General features: G+C 51.4%; 1 protein-coding gene across 3 annotated transcripts in view; it reads left to right on the top strand.

Annotated features, from left to right (window-relative positions):
- The window catches only part of CMIP (c-Maf inducing protein), a 263,736-nt gene that overhangs the window by 194,284 nt on the left and 53,003 nt on the right, over positions 1-16,449 (top strand). Inside the window, exons 1-3 of one of the 3 annotated variants that reach the window (XM_003938063.3) lie at positions 2,863-4,017; positions 10,635-10,796; positions 16,156-16,197. In XM_003938063.3, coding sequence (XP_003938112.1) covers positions 4,000-4,017; positions 10,635-10,796; positions 16,156-16,197 — 222 coding nt within the window. In that variant the 5' untranslated portion in view covers positions 2,863-3,999. Of the gene's footprint in view, positions 1-2,862; positions 4,018-4,051; positions 4,177-10,634; positions 10,797-16,155; positions 16,198-16,449 lie in introns of those variants that run through there. The other 2 variants (XM_074404676.1, XM_010348655.2) reach the window with 2 other exon arrangements.

The raw sequence follows: 16,449 nt of genomic DNA, 5'->3' as shown, positions 1-16,449 counted from the left end.
TAGCTGTCAATGCTAATTAGCATTCCCTCCACTGCCGGTTCTCCCTTGAACAAATACGGAGAGCACCTTCCCTGGGCGGCTGCGGTCACCATGCAGACACATCGAAGGAACAGATGAGGCATCATCCCTGCCCCCAAGCAGCTCCTAGCTCAGCGAGGAAAACAGCTACATACAATTTTTTTTAATGTGCTCAGACAGCATCTGCATGATGGTTGGATTTTGCCCAGGGTGCAGCTGGCCTGAAGAGCCAGGTAAGATGTGGCACTTAGCTGGCAGCCTGACACCAAGGCCAGCTCATCTCCTTGCCAGCCAGGAATGTGGTTACCTAGGCAACCAGCCGATGCAGTAGTGATAGTGGAGCAGGATGCCCGCCTGAGTTCCCTCTGTTCCCTTGGAAGCAGCACTGACCACAGGAGGCCACCATCTGTGGGCGCTTGGGGCTGAGTGCTTGGGCATTTTCCCCTCTTGCAAACAAATTGCCCATCTCCCAGGAGCTGGCTTTTCTGGCAGCTGTCCACTGGGCACCCAGTTGCACCAGCCTGCAACTGCTGCTGGGAAGTGGAGGAGGCAAGGCTCAACTTTCCAATTTAAAGGCAGCAGCAGCAGCATTGATCAAGGCGGAGAAGGTGCTCAGGTTTGCCTCTCAGAGTGGCGTGATGGTCAGGTGCTCAGAATCCAGAGCTAGATGTGGATCCCAATTCTGTGTGATTCTTAGTAACTGCATGACTTACCTCTCTCAACGTCAGTGTTCTTATCTGTAAAATGGGACTTATACCGCTAACCTCATTGGGGGGCTGGGATGATTTAAAATGTATTTAGACAAACTGCTTAGCCCAGGACGTGGCCTGTGGAGTGCCCTCCAAAAGCGATCGCTTTTCCGCCGTCTTGTCACTCGTCATAACCCCAAATGCATGGTGGTGGTTCTAGGAAAATGTCAGCACTTGATACGTGGTAGCCATTGTGACTGTAATGAGTCGTTTTGTTAGAATGTTCTGTGCCTGACCTCAGCCTTCAGCCAGGTTGGGAGTGTGCAGGGGCTGGTTTGTCTCATCTGTGTGTCATTTTCCCCACTCCCTGCCCATCCACAGACATAGTGCCCCGCTCAGAGTGGGCATCCCTCTACCCACCTTGAAAACATGAGTCCTGAAGGGTAGGCATTGATTAATTCATCTGTGAATTAGTTGAACCAGCAAGTAACAGAGTTCAGTAATTGTGTGGGGTAAATCGGGGTCCCCTAAAAGACCCCTTAAACTCTGTGCTGTCCTGTGGCAGAACTTAACCCGATTCAGTGCAGTTGAGGCATGGGGCCAGGGTGAAAAGCAACAATCTGTGTGCGTAGCAGCACTATTCACAATAGCCAGTGGTGGTAAAACCTCAGTGTTCTCCAGCAGATGAACAGACAAAGAAATTGCAGTGTATCCACGCAGCAGACGGCTATCCCTGCACCTGCCAGAGCCGGATGAACCTTGAGGACGTTATGCTAGGTAGACAAAAGGCCACGTCGTATATGATTCATATGCGGTGAAAGACACGTTGTAACCCACAGCAGTTTGGGCAGACACAGTTCCACCCACAACAGCAGCTGTGTGACCTGGGCAAGGTGTGAACCCGTTGTCTCCTCTGTATCACATCCACCTGGTGGAGGAGAGGAAGGGAGGCATGTGAGTGAGAACCTTGCTGCTTAGAGGGCTCAAGAACACCTGTGCCTCACCTGGAAGCTGTTTAATGCAGATTCCCAGGCCTCGTGGAGGTCGCAAAAGGGCACATAGTGTATGATTTCATTTATTTGCAATGTTCACAATGGGGGAATCCAGGGACAGAAAGCAGACTGGTGGTTGCCCAGGGGCTGGGGGAGGGCATAACAGGAAGCAATGGCTTAAAAGAGTTTCCTTTGAAATGATGGAAAAGTTTTGGACATAGTGGTGGCGGTTAGACAACACTGTGATAAATGCCACTGAATTGTTCACTGTAAAAGAGTTAATGGTGGCCAGGTGTGGTAGCACACACCCGTAATCCCAGCACTTTAGGAAGCCAAGGTGGGCAAATCACCTGAGGTCAGGAGTTTGAGACCAGCCTGGCCAACATGGTAAAACCCCCATCTCTACTAAAAATACAAAACTTAACCAGGTATGGTGGCAGGCACCTGTAATCTCAGCTACTAGGGAGACTGAGGCAGGAGACTTGCTTGAATCCAGGAACTGGAAGTTACAGTGAGCCGAGGTCATGCCACTGTCTGGGTGACAGAGTGAGACTCCATCTCAAAAACTAATAATAAATAAATAATGGTTAATGGTTAATTTTATTGTGTGTGAATTTTATCTCAATGAAGTAAATCTGTCTGTATTTGTGTATAGTGATGGCAGCTCCCTGGTCCCTCAGAGAGCCTGCTGTCTCAGGCCAGAGTGATGGGATCTCACTGGAGAGCCCCTGTGTGATTCCCGGAGGCACCAGAGTTGTCTCTACCAAGCCTGAGGCAAGAAAACGGTCCCAATCAGAGAGAAAAAAGTATTCAGTCTAATCCCAAAAGCACTGTTGACTCTAAAGTTCTGACCTATAACAAAAAAAACAAAACATGCATGTACAGTATTTCTTTAAAAATGAGATTTTGAGGGTGTCCACAGTTAGATGGCGAATGCCCCCCCCTCAGTCATCGTAGCTCTGGTGCTTCTGCGTTTCACTGGAAAAGTGCACAGATCACCAGGGCATTGCGGCCTCCTTCCCTGGGAAATGGTAGCCACAGCACCGTGGCTGATTTTGTGGCATGGATTATGTGGGCTAGCAGGCGTGGGGAGTAAGGCCGCGGGGGGGCGGGGGCTGTGTTTGCCCCAGGGGGTCTCTGTGGGGAACGCAGCAGCCAGGAGCTGAGAGGTTATGAGCTGGTCTTCAGTTAATTGTGAAGATTTGGGGCCCAAAGGGCAGTTTGGAGGTAACCCACATGGGACGGTTATGAGGCCTCCATTATATGTGAAGGTAAAATGACAGTCTTTGGTGCTCACAGGATTTAAGGGAAGCCATTCTGGAGGGCTCAAGAGAAGGCCAAAAATGCTGCGTCCCAAGTGTCAGTCCTCCCAGAAGCCATGGCTTGGTGGAGATAGCAGATTGCTTCCTACACACTTACGTCTGCAGCCATAGTGAGTCTTGAACCAGGAAGGCCAGAGGAGATAAGCAACCAGTCATTCTCCCTGGGTGTGCAAGGCATTGCACCTTGGTAGACCTCGGAAGCAGATTCCAAGGCGGGGTCCCAGTGACGTGGGGACTGGGAGAGGGAGGCATCCTCTGGGAGGAGGTAGGCGAGGGCCATGGCCATCTCCTCGGGCTGAGCACAGTGCCACACACATATTAGACCTCAGCAGTGATGGGAAGAGGCAAACACACATGCCCCTAGGGGTGTGGTGACAGGAACGCCAGGACTTTAGGAGAGCACTGCCCAGCAGAGCGTTCTGTGATGACGGAGATGTTTTCTCTGTGCGCCACCACAGTCACCACTAGATGCAGCTGGCTACCGAGTGACTGCAGTGCCACTGTGTGATGAGGTGCTGGGTTTGTAGTTGTACTTCATTTTAACGAAGTTCAGTGTGAGTAGCCACCTGAGGCTGGCAGCTGCCAGACCAAGCAGCTCAGCTCTAGGACCTGCCCTGGAAAAAGTTTTCAGAGCCGGTCTGGCTCCTCCCAGGCTCGGGTTTCCCTGTGTGGTCCTCCTCCACTCTGCAGTTCCATGGGAGGGCCCATGCAGCGTCCTCTCTTCACGACAGGTGGTGGGAGCATGCGTGCTGTGTGTGTACCCGCGAGCCTCAGAGGCTGCGGCAGCAGAGCAGCCGAGCGGCAGCCCCAGCCTGGTGCGACGTGCTTCCAGCACATTCTGAGTTACGCCTCTCCTGGCAAGGGGCACATTCCCTCTGACGACTTGTCTCCCACGGAGGAGCAACAGGCTCTGCTTTCCCAGGCCTGAGAACCCCGGCGGATGTGCTTGCCGCCGCCGGGAAAACAGTTGCCAGAGCGATGGCAAGTGTTGCCCAGGTAACGTCCCTTCCTTGACAAGCAGAGACGGTGCGGCCAGTGTTGGAGTGGCTGATTCTGCCTGCTGGCTCTGCTTCCCGCTGGCTGGCGGGGCTTGGGCTTGGGTGCAGGGAGTCCTCCTGAGTTCTGCTGCCCTGGACTACTCCTTTACAGAACTTGGTAGGTGATAATAATCAGAGTTGCTATTTAGTTAGGAACCGGGCTAAGTGTTTTATATATTATCTCATGGAATAGTCACAGCAAGCCTTTGACAGTAGTTGTTCTTATCCTGACTTGCAGACAAGGAAAGTGATGCAAGTAATAGAGTATAAGTTTCGTGAGCACCGGGGGCTTGTCTGCTTTGCTCGCCATGGTCGTCCTTAGTACTTAACGTAGTAGATCTTCACGAGATGGTTGGATGGAAGGGTGAATAAATAGATGAGTGAGTGATAGAAATATGGATGGTAGATGGTAGATGGTATTGAATGGATGATGAGGTGGGTGAAGGATGGATGGATGGGAGGTGAGTGCATAGTTAGGTGGATAGGTGAATGGTTGGATGGATAAGTAGATGGATGAATGGATGAGTGGACTGATTAATGAGTGGGTGGGTGGTTGGAGAGTGGATGGATGGGTAGATGGATGGATGAATGGATGGATGGGTGGTTGGGCAGATGGATGGATGTGTGGGTGAATGGTAGGTGGGTGGGTGGATGGATAGCATTTTTCAAAAACAGCTTTCTTGAAATAGAATTCACATACCATAAAATTCACCCATTGTGAGTATACAATTCAGTGATTTTAGTAAATGTATAAAGTTGTACACCGTCACCACAGTTCAGTTTTAGAATATTTCCACCATCCCAAAAGATGCCCTCGTGTTTGTTTACAGTCTCATCCCCGTTCTGGGCCCCAGGCAATGAATGTTCCACTTTCTGTCTCTGTAAAATTGCCTTTTCTCGACATTTCACGTAAGACAAATCATACAATATATCTTTTGTATCTGGCTTCTTTCCCTCAGCGTAGTGATTATGAGGTGCATCCATCTTGCAGCGTGTGGGTAATTCAATCCTTTTTATTGCCAAATACTGTTTGGCTGAATGGCTATACCACAGCTTGTTTATCCGTCCATCAGCTGATGGATTTAAGTTGCTTCTATGAAGAATGCTGCTACGGACATTCTTGGGCATGTCTCTGGAGTTTGTTTCTCTTTCTCTTGGGTAGATTTCTAGGAACAGAACTGCTGGGTCATATGATGAATTTACGTAGAACGTTTTAAGAGACTTTCGAACTATTTTCCAAGGTGGCTGTACCAATTTACCTTCCCACCAGCAACACGCGAGCTTCCCAGTGTCCACATCGTTGCCAGCACTTGACGTTGTCTGTCTTTCTCTCTCACAGCGCCCTCGTGGGGCGAGTGGTATCTCTTTATGGATTTAGCTTGCGTTTTCCTGCGGGCTAATGGCATTGAGCACCTTTCTGCCTGCTTACTACTGGGCTGGGATTTGACCTTTAAAGCCAGAGGTTGGCAAACTTTTTTCTAGAAAGAGCCAGATAGCAAATATTTGGGGCTTTGTGGGCCACATTCGATTTCTGTGTTTATTTTCCCTCATAACTCCTACAGCTTGTGAGACCATTCTTGGTTTCATCAAACAGAAACTAGGAAGGGGCTGGGTTTCACCTGCATGCTGTATTTTCCCAACTCTGCTTTAAGTCAGCCCCTTTCTAGAAATACCACATCATGTGCCCAGCCACAGAGCAGTTCCAAGGCCCCTGTCTACACCCCACTTCAAAGGAATCCAGTGGCCTGAGGGGTCCACGCTAGACAAACCACCAGACCCCCCCACCCCACCTGGCAAAGCATGCTCAGGAGGAAGAACATATTGCAAAGATGAGGGCCAGCCTCCAGGGAGCCTGGAGCGGGGATTCCGGAGGCGTCCCTGTCCCAGCTCCTCCATGATTCATCACCTGATGAGCTCATCAGAGTTCCTGGGATGAGACATGCCAATTTGTCACCTAAGGAGGAGGGACAGGGCCCTGTTGATCCTGGGCAGGTCTCCCTCATCCCTTTGGCCACCCTGATCCGGGGCTCAGAGCCTCTTCTAGGAACAGGGGCCTGCCTGCAGCCCGCCTGCACCCGCAACGCCACACTCACCCTCCCCCTGTTGCTTCCGCCACCTCTGGTCACCTGGCCGCCAGCCTTAGAGCCTCTTGGGCTTGTTCCTGGCTCTTGCCCCTATGCTACCAAGCATTCTCCACACCTTCTTCAGGATCTCTTGGCAAATCTGATAACCTCTCCACCCAAACCCGCTGGCTTGCGCTGTTGTGATGGAAAGAGCTTTGGAGTGGCCAGAGCCAGTTTTCGCCTCTGAATTGTCCCTTTCTAGCTGCTTGACTCTGGGCAAGTAGCTTCTCTTCTCGGGGCCATGATAGGCTTCTGTGCACAGAGAACACTAACAGTCTTCTGGCAGCAGCTGCAGCTGGCCACCCCCTCAGCATCACTTGAGGGCTGCAGGCTGCTCACCGTCAACACCTGTGACCCTGCATGAGCGCATAGTTTTTTCTGGCTCTGGGATCACTTTGGCCTGGGCACAGAGCAGTCAGAAGCCCTGAAGAGTTGGCCAGGTACGGTGGCTCATGCCTGTAATCCCAGTACCTTGAGAGACCAAGGTGGGAGGATCGCTTGAGCTCAGGAGTTCAAGACCAACCTGGGCAACATGGTGAAACCCCGTCTCTACTAAAAATACAAAAATTAGCTGGGCATGGTGGCGCGTGCCTGTCATCCCAGCTACTTGGAAGGCTGAGGCAGGAGAATCACTTGAACCCGGGATGCGGAGACCGCAGTGAGCCGAGATCACACACTGCACTCCAGCCTGGGTGACAGAGTAAGACTGTGTCTCAAAAAAAGAAGCCCTGAAGAGTTTAGGGAGCTGATGGACAAATGCCTGGCTCCCCCTCTCCTTAGGGACATCATCCCTGCGTGTGATTTGCCCAGTCCCCTAGAGCCCCCAGCAGGATTGAGCCCCCATTGCCCACATCATGGTGCTTGCCAACCCCATTTATTGACCATCTTCTCTTCCCTGTCTCACTTCCCCACTCTCCCCACCAGTGTTTCCTGCAGTCTCTGCTCAAATCAGGAAGCCGTTTGCACCCAGTCCCTTGTCTCAGGGTCATCCCTGTCACAAGCCCCCACCTCATGGGATACCGTGAGGGTTGAGTGAAATAAAGCTCTGTTATCACAGAGCTAGCACAGTGCCTGGCACATGGTACACGCACATGAAATGTTAGCCCTTGGTACAAGCCCTGGGACCTTCTGATTCTGAATGCAGCTCCTGCAGACTCTCCCATGAATGCCTGGGAAGCAAGGGCCCAGGCCATCCTGGAAAAGCTGTCGTCCTCCGTGCTCGAAGGAGGGGAGGTGTGGATGAGCTGAGGCTGGGTGCACCGACCACACGGGCTCGTCTCTGGAGCTGCGTTGGCGCCGGCGTTGCCCAGTGGGCCCTGCTGTGCCTCAGACTGGCCGCCTCTGCACCTCAAGTGGCGTCTGTGTGTGGAGAGCAGGAGATTGTACTCACGGCTGCCCACCGCAGGGCTGGTTGTATTTTGCAGAGTTTAAATGAGACTTCCCTGGAATGATGTTCACCAAATATTAATGGTGGCTATTTCTGGGTTGTGGGCTTTTCGAGGCCTTTTAAAGCTTATCTTCTTGTTTGTGCTTTTCAACGTGGTTTAGGTTTTTTTTTGCAGTGAGCATGCATCATCGTTACCAAAAGAATGAAATCATTAGTCTTTCAAAAGTAAATACTGTGCAACTGATCAGAAGAGAGTGCACTTAGAGCCCAGACTCCATGAAAATCCTCATTCTGCTGTGGGAAGACACGGGTGTGGACCGCTGTGGTTTGCTTTGGGGCTTGATACATGGTGGGTTTTGTGTAATCATTTCATGGTCTTTTAAAAATTAAACAATTCTCTGGGTGCAAACTCAGAAACCACAGACTCTAAGGCTCAAAGGAGCATTTATCCTCTGAACGGGTAGGATTCTTGCTTCAGACATCTTATGTTTTGCACAGACATGTTTGTGCTCTTCAGGCGGCGTGTCCTGTTCACAGCACTGGGACAAGGCGGCTTCCATCGATGGTAACTGGGAAGGAGGCTAGTGATGGTTCCGGAGACTCGGTGGACTGGGTGCATCTTGTCATTAATGAAGCTCAGCCAGTAGTCATTGTCACCACCATCAACATCAGCAGCCTGTTCACTCTTTACCATACACGCCCCCACAACAGCTTGCCCTGCGTTTCCTCCCATCCTCGTAGGATCTCAAATGGTTGGCAAGTGAATGTTTCTGGCCTTTCACCTCCTCCTGCCTGGGGAATGCTGGGCTGCCTTGGCCTCCTCTGCCCTGCTGTGCCCATGAGAAGAGCTGGTCTCTTTCTAATTCTTTTTTTTTTTTTTTTTTTTTTTTTTTTTGAGACGGAGTTTCGCTCTTGTTGCCCAGGCTGGAGTACAATGGTGCAATCTCGGCTCACCACAACCTCCGCCTCCTGGGTTCAGGCAATTCTCCTGCCTCAGCCTCCTGAGTAGCTGGGATTACAGGCACGCGCCACCATGCCCAGCTAATTTTTAGTATTTTTAGTAGAGACGGGGTTTCACCATGTTGACCGGGATGGTCTCGATCTCTTGACCTCGTGATCCACCCGCCTCGGCCTCCCAAAGTGCTGGGATTACAGGCTTGAGCCACCGCTCCCGGCCTCTTTCTAATTCTTGATATGGAATGGGTGAATGGGCAAAGAGCAGTAAGACCAGTGCGCTGGAAAGAGGAGAGAAAGTTGGGTAGGCGGGTAGATGAAAAAATAGAGAAGGAGAAAGAAGGAGCAGAGAGCGGAGGAGGGAGGGATGATGGGAAAGGCCTGGGGTGATGGGGGGACTGAAAACCGCCTTTGGCGTGAGTTCACAGGGGCGACACCAGTGTCAGTGAGTGTATCAGAGGCCCCAGAAAATCATGGGCTGTGGGAAAATGATGGAGAGGAGGAAGTCAGAATGCCTTATTGGCCTAGGCTTTACATTTCATCTCCTTCAGTTTTTTGAGAGTCAGATTAAGTCTCAGAGTTCCTTTTTGTTAGTCTTGGCTGTTTTATCTGGACTTTCCTTTTGAATGCCCCTCCGTGAAGACACGACCACATGGGTCCAGGATGAATGAGGGTTACAGACTGAAAGAGATGCGGGTATTTTCAAGCCTGACTTACAGAACAGAACCCTAAGGCTCCGAAGGTGAAAGTTTTCTAGTAACAACCACACCTGTCCAACTCCGGTGTACCTCCCGTCCCACCACTGGGCCTCACCCGCACAGCATTTGTTCAACTTGGCATGGAATGTGCCTCCCAAATGCTTCCTTGATAGCCGTGGATCCCAAGACCACTTGATAATTCCTGACTCAGAAACCAAGTGGTCAGGGAGACTTTGGCAGCCTGTAGGTTTCTGTTTGAGCCTCAGAGGTCAGCAAGGGACCCTCCTCTCCCCCCTCCTCTTTCTGACTTTGACTCAAAGATTGTGACATGTCACCCCAGCTGGTTGCTGGCATGTTAACACTAAAATTAGGCTCTCCCCAAGGAACGGCGCACTTATTGAAGGAGTTCATCCAGTCAGTTAGTCTCCCAAGCAGGCCTGGTGCGGTGGGGCAGGCAGCTGCGAGAGCGGGGGCCGGGGTGGGGGGGAGTGCTTGGCCCAGACCTCGCCTTCTGAGGCCTCGTTTCCATGATGTCAGAGAGGCGGAACCAGCTCTGCCTCAAATCCAGGGAGGCAGCAGCCCCTGCCTCAGCCACTCTCTGGCTTCGACACAGCACCCAGCAAAGGTGAGAGCTCTCCTGTCTTCCTCACCAGGTGCATGCAGAGCGCAGCACTGCGTTTCCGGGGGGAGCATTCCGGGTTCGGTCCCTACCTGGCAAGAGTTGAGTTCCCATCGACTTACTTAATCCTGTCTGTCGTGCTCCCTAACTGACTACCTCTCTCCAAGGGACCTCTTGGAATTGGCGTAGGCGGAAATAGTGCCTTCAACTCAGAGAAAGCCCCTTTGTGGACTGACCCATTCCCGCTCTTACTGCACTTGAATGGTTGGGGAATGAGTTGGCAGAAGACATGATCTAAAAGAGAAATCACCCCGTTTTCTTTTGGAAGTCGGTGGAAGCTGTGTGGCGACATACAGCTTGGTGGTGAGGGTACTGGCTTTACGGTCGGAATGCATGGTTTTCTGTCCCAGCTTTGCCAACTCTAGAGCCTTGAGCAAATTTTCTAACCTCTTGGGTACCTCCGTTTTCTCATCCTTTTAACAAAAACAAAAACAAAAACAAAAAAAAAACAGGAAAAAAAAGAAAAAAGGACATCCGTCAAGGGTTATCACCGGGTTGAATGAGCCTGTGTGGGGAAGGACTGTCTGGTTTGGGGGCTTGGCTGCAGGCACACCCTGCGGCTTCGGACGAGCCCCTTCCTCTCGAGGTGTCAGTTTCCGTATACACGGAGCGGGCCAAGTTGCCGGTTTCTCAGGGCCCTTTTCACCCTAACCCATCTGATTCTTTGATCATCTTCCATCTTCTGCCCTCCTTACATGAGTAACATGTTCCTGTCGCTTTCTCTCTTTCAACCAGAAAAAGATTTACAAATACAAGAAAGTGCTGAGTAACCCAAGCCGCTGGGAGGTTGTCTTGAAAGAGATCCGGACCCTGGTGGACATGGCCCTGACATCCCCCCTGCAGGATGACTCCATCAACCAGGCCCCACTGGAAATCGTCTCGAAACTGCTCTCCGAGGTAAAACCCTTCCCCCGGCCCCCTTTCCGCTGTTTGCCTTTCCCTCCACTGAGCACCGGCCCCACGCCAAGCAGCAGAGCTCCGTGTGGGCTGTGTTGTCGCCCTGCTGCCGAAGGAGGTGAGCCGCTGCCCACCCAGCCGTCTGTGGGAGTTGGTGAGGGAGGCTTGCCCCAGCTGCGCTGTCTGGGGATTGTAGGCACGGAAGAAGAGGTGTTCCCCTCCCTGCCGTATGGTGGGGGCTGGTAGTCCCAGCTCCATCTCTCTCTTCCCCCAGCACTGGCCCACATGAGCTCTAGGGGTCCAGGTGCACTCGGCTTTCTGCCCTAGTCACTCCACAAAGCCTTTAGATGTGCTAACTTAATCACCATTTTTTAAATGAGGAGATTTCACAATACAATGGGAATTTCCAGGTTCTCTTTAAAAACAGTCAGTTTCTAGGTTCTCTTTGAAAACAATCAGAAAATCCAGCCGCAATTTGCAGCTGGTGCTACCTGGTGCCACCCGTCGGCCGGGCCTCCTGTGCCATCTGCTTTGCTGGCCTCCCCGCATGTTGAGTGTGTGCTGTGTGCCAGGCACCATCTGGGAATTCAAGCAAAGACAAGCCCCCTACCCCACTGGAGCTTGAGTCCCGGCAGGGAGAGACAAGCAGCGAACAGTGACTCTCATCAGTCCCGCGGATGGTTAGGCAGAAGGCGCTTCAGAAATGTGCTTCTTTCTGTTTTCTCTGTTGCAGGTGCTATTCTAGGCGCTTTACAGATATTAATACCGCTCTGTTTATTTGCTCACCCTGCCCTCTGGGAACACTGGAGTTGATGACTCCTGATTAAACTGTGCACAGCCACCAGAGTGATGCTTCTGTCCCCCTCCCCTGACAGTGGCATCCCCGGTTCCTGAGTCACTCCTGTCAAGCCCCCATGCAAGTGGCTGGCTGCCTGGAGAGCTCCCCTCTCTCTGCAGGCCCAGGCCAGCCACTGCCTCTGGGACTGGAGCCTGGCGCCAGCCCTCCGTGTCTGCGGAGTGGAGAGGGTCCCTAATTCTGGGAGGGGCAGAGTGGGAGGTAGAAAGTAGGTGGCAGTGACAGTCTCAGACAGAGGGACAGAGGTCAGAGGTGATGTCCGCAGTTGGGAGACCAGCATCCTTCCAAGAAGAGTAAAAACCCAGGCTGGGCAATGATCCAAAGAACGGCTGGAATTCTGAGGCTAGGTAGTGGATGTCCAGCCCCAGGTGCAGACTTTACATCTGGAGGAGGGGACTCTACTCACCTTATAGTAAGCCAGGCAGGTGCGAGGTGCCACCCAAGCTGGAGTCCAGCGGGGCAACGGCTCTCTGCAGCCTCCCCTTCCCAGGTTCAAGCAGTTCTTCTGCCGCAGCCTCGCAAGTAGCTGGGATTACAGGTGCGTGCCACTATGCCCAGCTAATTTTTTGTATTTTTGGTAGAGACAAGGTTTCACCATGTTGGCCAGGCTGGTCTTGAACTCCTGACCTCAAGTGATCTACTTGCCTCAGTCTCCCAAAGTGAGACACCTGCCTCAGCCTCTCAAAGTGAGACGGCCTCTCTTTTAAAACTCACATTCTCCCTCCAAGATGGGCATTGCTGTCTTCACTTCACAGACGAGGAAACTGAGGCCCAGTTGTACTGAGCCCGACTCACATGGCAAGTTTGTAATGGAGCTAGAAGTTCCACCGTAGGGCTGCCAAGTGCTTTTGAGACCAACTTGGCCACCCCTGCAGCGCCACCCACCACCACACCCTCATTACATCAGCACGCTGCTGTGGGTACCAGATGTGCCCCATTGCCAGCCTCGTGTGAGATTTTTTTCCCATCTCAGATGTGCTTCAGGTGACCGCATGCCCCTTGGCCTTCACATCCCTCCTTGAGTGTTCTGTGTTTGTTTTGTTTTTTAATGACCGGTGGGGTCTCACTATGTTGCCCAGGTTGTTCTCAAATTCCTGGCTCAAGTGATCCTCCCACCTTGGCCTCCAAAGTGCTGGGATTACAGGCACGAGGCACCACACCTAGCCCCTTCTTGGGCTTTAAAGTAAAAATCTCAAAGACAGCTGACCTCTAAGTTCTAGGATGGAGGAATACGACATTTAAAGTAGGAAAATGGGAGAAGTTTCCATGTGCTTTGAGCCTACTGTGTCAGGCAGGGAGTCAGCATTACTCACTTTACTGAAGAAAGCTGGCATTTAGTGAGGGACAGAGCTGAGACTCCAGCCCCGGCTGCCTGCCCTGGCATCCGCTCATGCATACTCTGCACTGGTCACTTTGATGACCTTAGACCTCCCCAGTTTCTTCCAAGGATCCTGCAAGGTAAGTATGAAAATGTACAGTGGAGTAACTGGGGTTGCCGAGAGGTTAAGTAGCTTACACAGGGCCAGTCAGATAAGTGGTGAGCCAGGACCCTCGCCCGGGTCTGCCCAGTGGTGAAGCTCACAGCCCTGCACATAGATGTGGCACAAACCTGGGTTGCTAGAGACTTTTTGGCAAGTATGTAACTGTGTGGATTAAGGGTATGTGGTGTAGAAAAGGACTTTGTCCTGCGCTCAGTGGCTGAGTGGCCTTAGACAAGTTGCTAGGCCTCTCTGGGCTCGGTTGTTTTCTGTAAATAGGGTCTGAAACTAGTACCCGTGTCATAGAATTGAGGATGAGATGCTGCCATGCCCATAAAGCACTTGGCACTGTGCCTTACACGCAAGGGTCTTTGATAAATGGCCACATTTTCATTGTCAGAAGGGATGGCTGTGGTCTGAACCCCACAAGCACCTTCAGCCAGGTGTCTGGAGCAGGTAGCTGGAAAAACAAACAGCTGCCTTCAACCTGCGTGCCCTGTTTTGGGGCCGGGTTCTTTCTCTGTTCTGTTTACTCAGGTTGTTTGCAAGGCCTCCTCTGGAGAGGTGCCAGGCATCACCAAACCGACCAGAAAGTGGAAGGGGGAGCGGGCGGAGGGGCATCGTGGAGGGAGCTAAGGACGCAAAACAATTTTGAGAAAGAACTGTCTGTCCACCAGCAAAGCCAAGCCGGCTGTCCCCGCCCTCCCAGGCCTTTGTTAAGTTGTATGTAGAGGGGCCAGTCAGGTGTTCCCTCTGATGCAGTCAGGTGTTCCCTCATTTCCACCAGGGGTGGAAATGGCTCTGGTAGAGAGAAGGCTCCCTGCGCAATGCATGGGCTGCCCTGTGACTGGGACAGAGGAAGTGGTGTCCATAGTCACCAAAGCCTTCCTGGAAAGGTGCGTGGGCAGGGGCCAGGGATGGGCTTGTCGAGCTGCCCTTGGCATCCCGAGATGAGGAACTGCCTCTTGGATGGGTGGTGGAGCACTGGAGCTCAGTGGTAGGAAATAGACTGGAGTCAGGACAGACGGGTTCAGACCCTCACCCCATCCCCTGTTACCTTAAACATGCTAGTTACTGCACCACGTCAGTCTCAGGCAGCTGATCTGTCAATGGGATAGTAGAGAACCTGTCATAATCAAGAGAAATTGGTGGCGTGAGCAAAACAGAGTTCTTACACAGTGCCCGAGGCAGAGCCAGCTCATCAGCCGTCCTAAGGAGAGACCAAGGCCAGGCTTCCCCCTAGGCTGAAAATGAATGATATGTAATAATAATCTACCATAAACAGGCTGCTCAGACTCCGCTAAAGGAATGTTCAAATCCAAGAAACCTCCTTTCACGTGTGGATTCTAGTATTTTGGGTCCAGCCTCACCTAGGTCAAGACGTCTCATGGGGACCTGCAGAGACTCGTGTCCAGACGCTTGCCTGGCTTCACAGCCCTCCTGCAGCCCTCGGGGAGCCAGCTTATTGGGCAAAAGCAAATCACGGCTCGCGAGCTTTTCTTTTGCCTTGGCTGCTATAAACACGTTAGTTACCCCCATATGCCTTAAGCCTGTCCAGGAGGTGGGAGCCACGGGGCTCCGTCTAGAACCAGAACAGTCCAACTCGCCAGCACTGATCAAATGAGGGGTCTCTTTACAAGCAGCGACTGTGGCTCTGTTAGGAAGCATGAATTGGCGCCACTGGAGGCCTGTGTCCAGCACAACAGACAAGCAAAGCAGAACCGCACCACGAAACTAGCGAGAAAAAAGGGCGGGAGCTTTGAGCCTTCTGTTGACTACTTGTTTGTTGGACATCCGTCTCTTTCCTTGTTCACGTGCTCACAGATGGCGGCACGGTCAAGCCTCCCTAGTCCAGAAACCTGAAATGCTACAAAGTCCAAAACTTTCTTTTCTTTTTTTTTTTTTAAAGACACAGTCTCGCTCTGTCGCCCAGACTGGAGTGCAGTGGCACAATCTCGACTCACTACAGCCTCCGCCTTCTGGGTTCAAGCTTTTCTCCTGCCTTAACTTCCCGAGTAGCTGGGATTATAGGTGCCCACCACCACGCCCAGCTAACTTTTGTATTTTTAGTAGAGACGGGGTTTCGCCATGTTGGCCAGGCTGCTTTTGAACCCCTGGCCTCAAGCAGTCCACCCTCCTCAGCCTGCCAAAGTGATGGGATCACAGTCATGAGCCACCACGCCCGGCCCAAAGTCCGAAACTTTCTAAGCACTGACGTGACACTCAAAGGAAATGCTCATTGGAAAGCTTCAGGTTTTGGATTTTTAGACTAGATGTTCAGCTAGTTAAGTATAATGCAGATATTCCAAAATTAAAAAAAAAAAAAAAAAAAAAGAGAGAAATCCAAGCATTTCCATAAGGGATGTTCAACCTGTAACAGTTACTGGTTACTGAAGAAAAGTCCAGATTGGGGAGGAAAGAAGACCCCTAAAATGTCAGCAAATGTAATCCATTCAGCCTAATTCTGTTTTTGCAAGTCAGTTGCTAGAGGTTGAATTCAGCTAAAACCTCTCGGGTGCACTCACAGAACTTAGTTTGAGAAGCACTGAAATCGTGTGTGTTACTCCTGAAAGGCTGCCTGGCACAGCCTTGGGACCCTTACAAGGTGTTTCTTTACATGTTTACATGTTTATCATGAGCCTGCCTTCCGGCTTCTAAGCAGTTTCACTTTGACAAGGGCCAGATCCTCTCCCAGCAGCCTAATGAGGTATGGTTACTGGGAACCCTATTTACTAAAGCAGAAACTGAGTCTCCCCCAGACTCGACTCATTCAAGGTCACATAACTCAAGTCCTGAAACAGGGACAAGAACTCAGTTCTTCCTGCCCCAAAGCCACACTTTTTCTACCTTCCCAGCTTTGCCTCTGAGAGTGTTCTGATCTGTTTAATTAAGAAAAACATGACAGTAACGCTTTGTCTGTGACACTGAAGATGTTTCGAAATTGTGAATGTTGAAGATCAAATACTCATTTTCTTAATTTTCTTTTCTTTTGTTTTCCTCCTGGTTTCTCCGTTCACTCCTTTAGAACACAAACTTGACCACCCAGGAGCATGAAAACATCATCGTGGTAAGTTCCTCTCCAAATGCTCCCTCCACCACCTCCGCTTCCTGGAGCCCACAGCCCTTGTTCTGGTGTAGGGTAATTCTGGCGCCAGTTGTAACCTGCACAACTGGCCTTGCTCCCTTTTGTCTTTTCTAGCAAGCCAGTCGCATCTCCCTCCGCCTTTGCACATTTCAGAGCCCCACTTGATAGGAGAGGGAGTATAATTATCTGTCTTTGAGGTTTGTAGCAAATGTATCTTAATTGCCTCCTCCTTCC

Source organism: Saimiri boliviensis, chromosome 1, assembly GCF_048565385.1.
Source record: "Saimiri boliviensis isolate mSaiBol1 chromosome 1, mSaiBol1.pri, whole genome shotgun sequence".
NCBI classification, from domain to species: domain Eukaryota; kingdom Metazoa; phylum Chordata; class Mammalia; order Primates; family Cebidae; genus Saimiri; species Saimiri boliviensis.
This window is presented reverse-complemented; position numbering and strand designations above follow the sequence as displayed.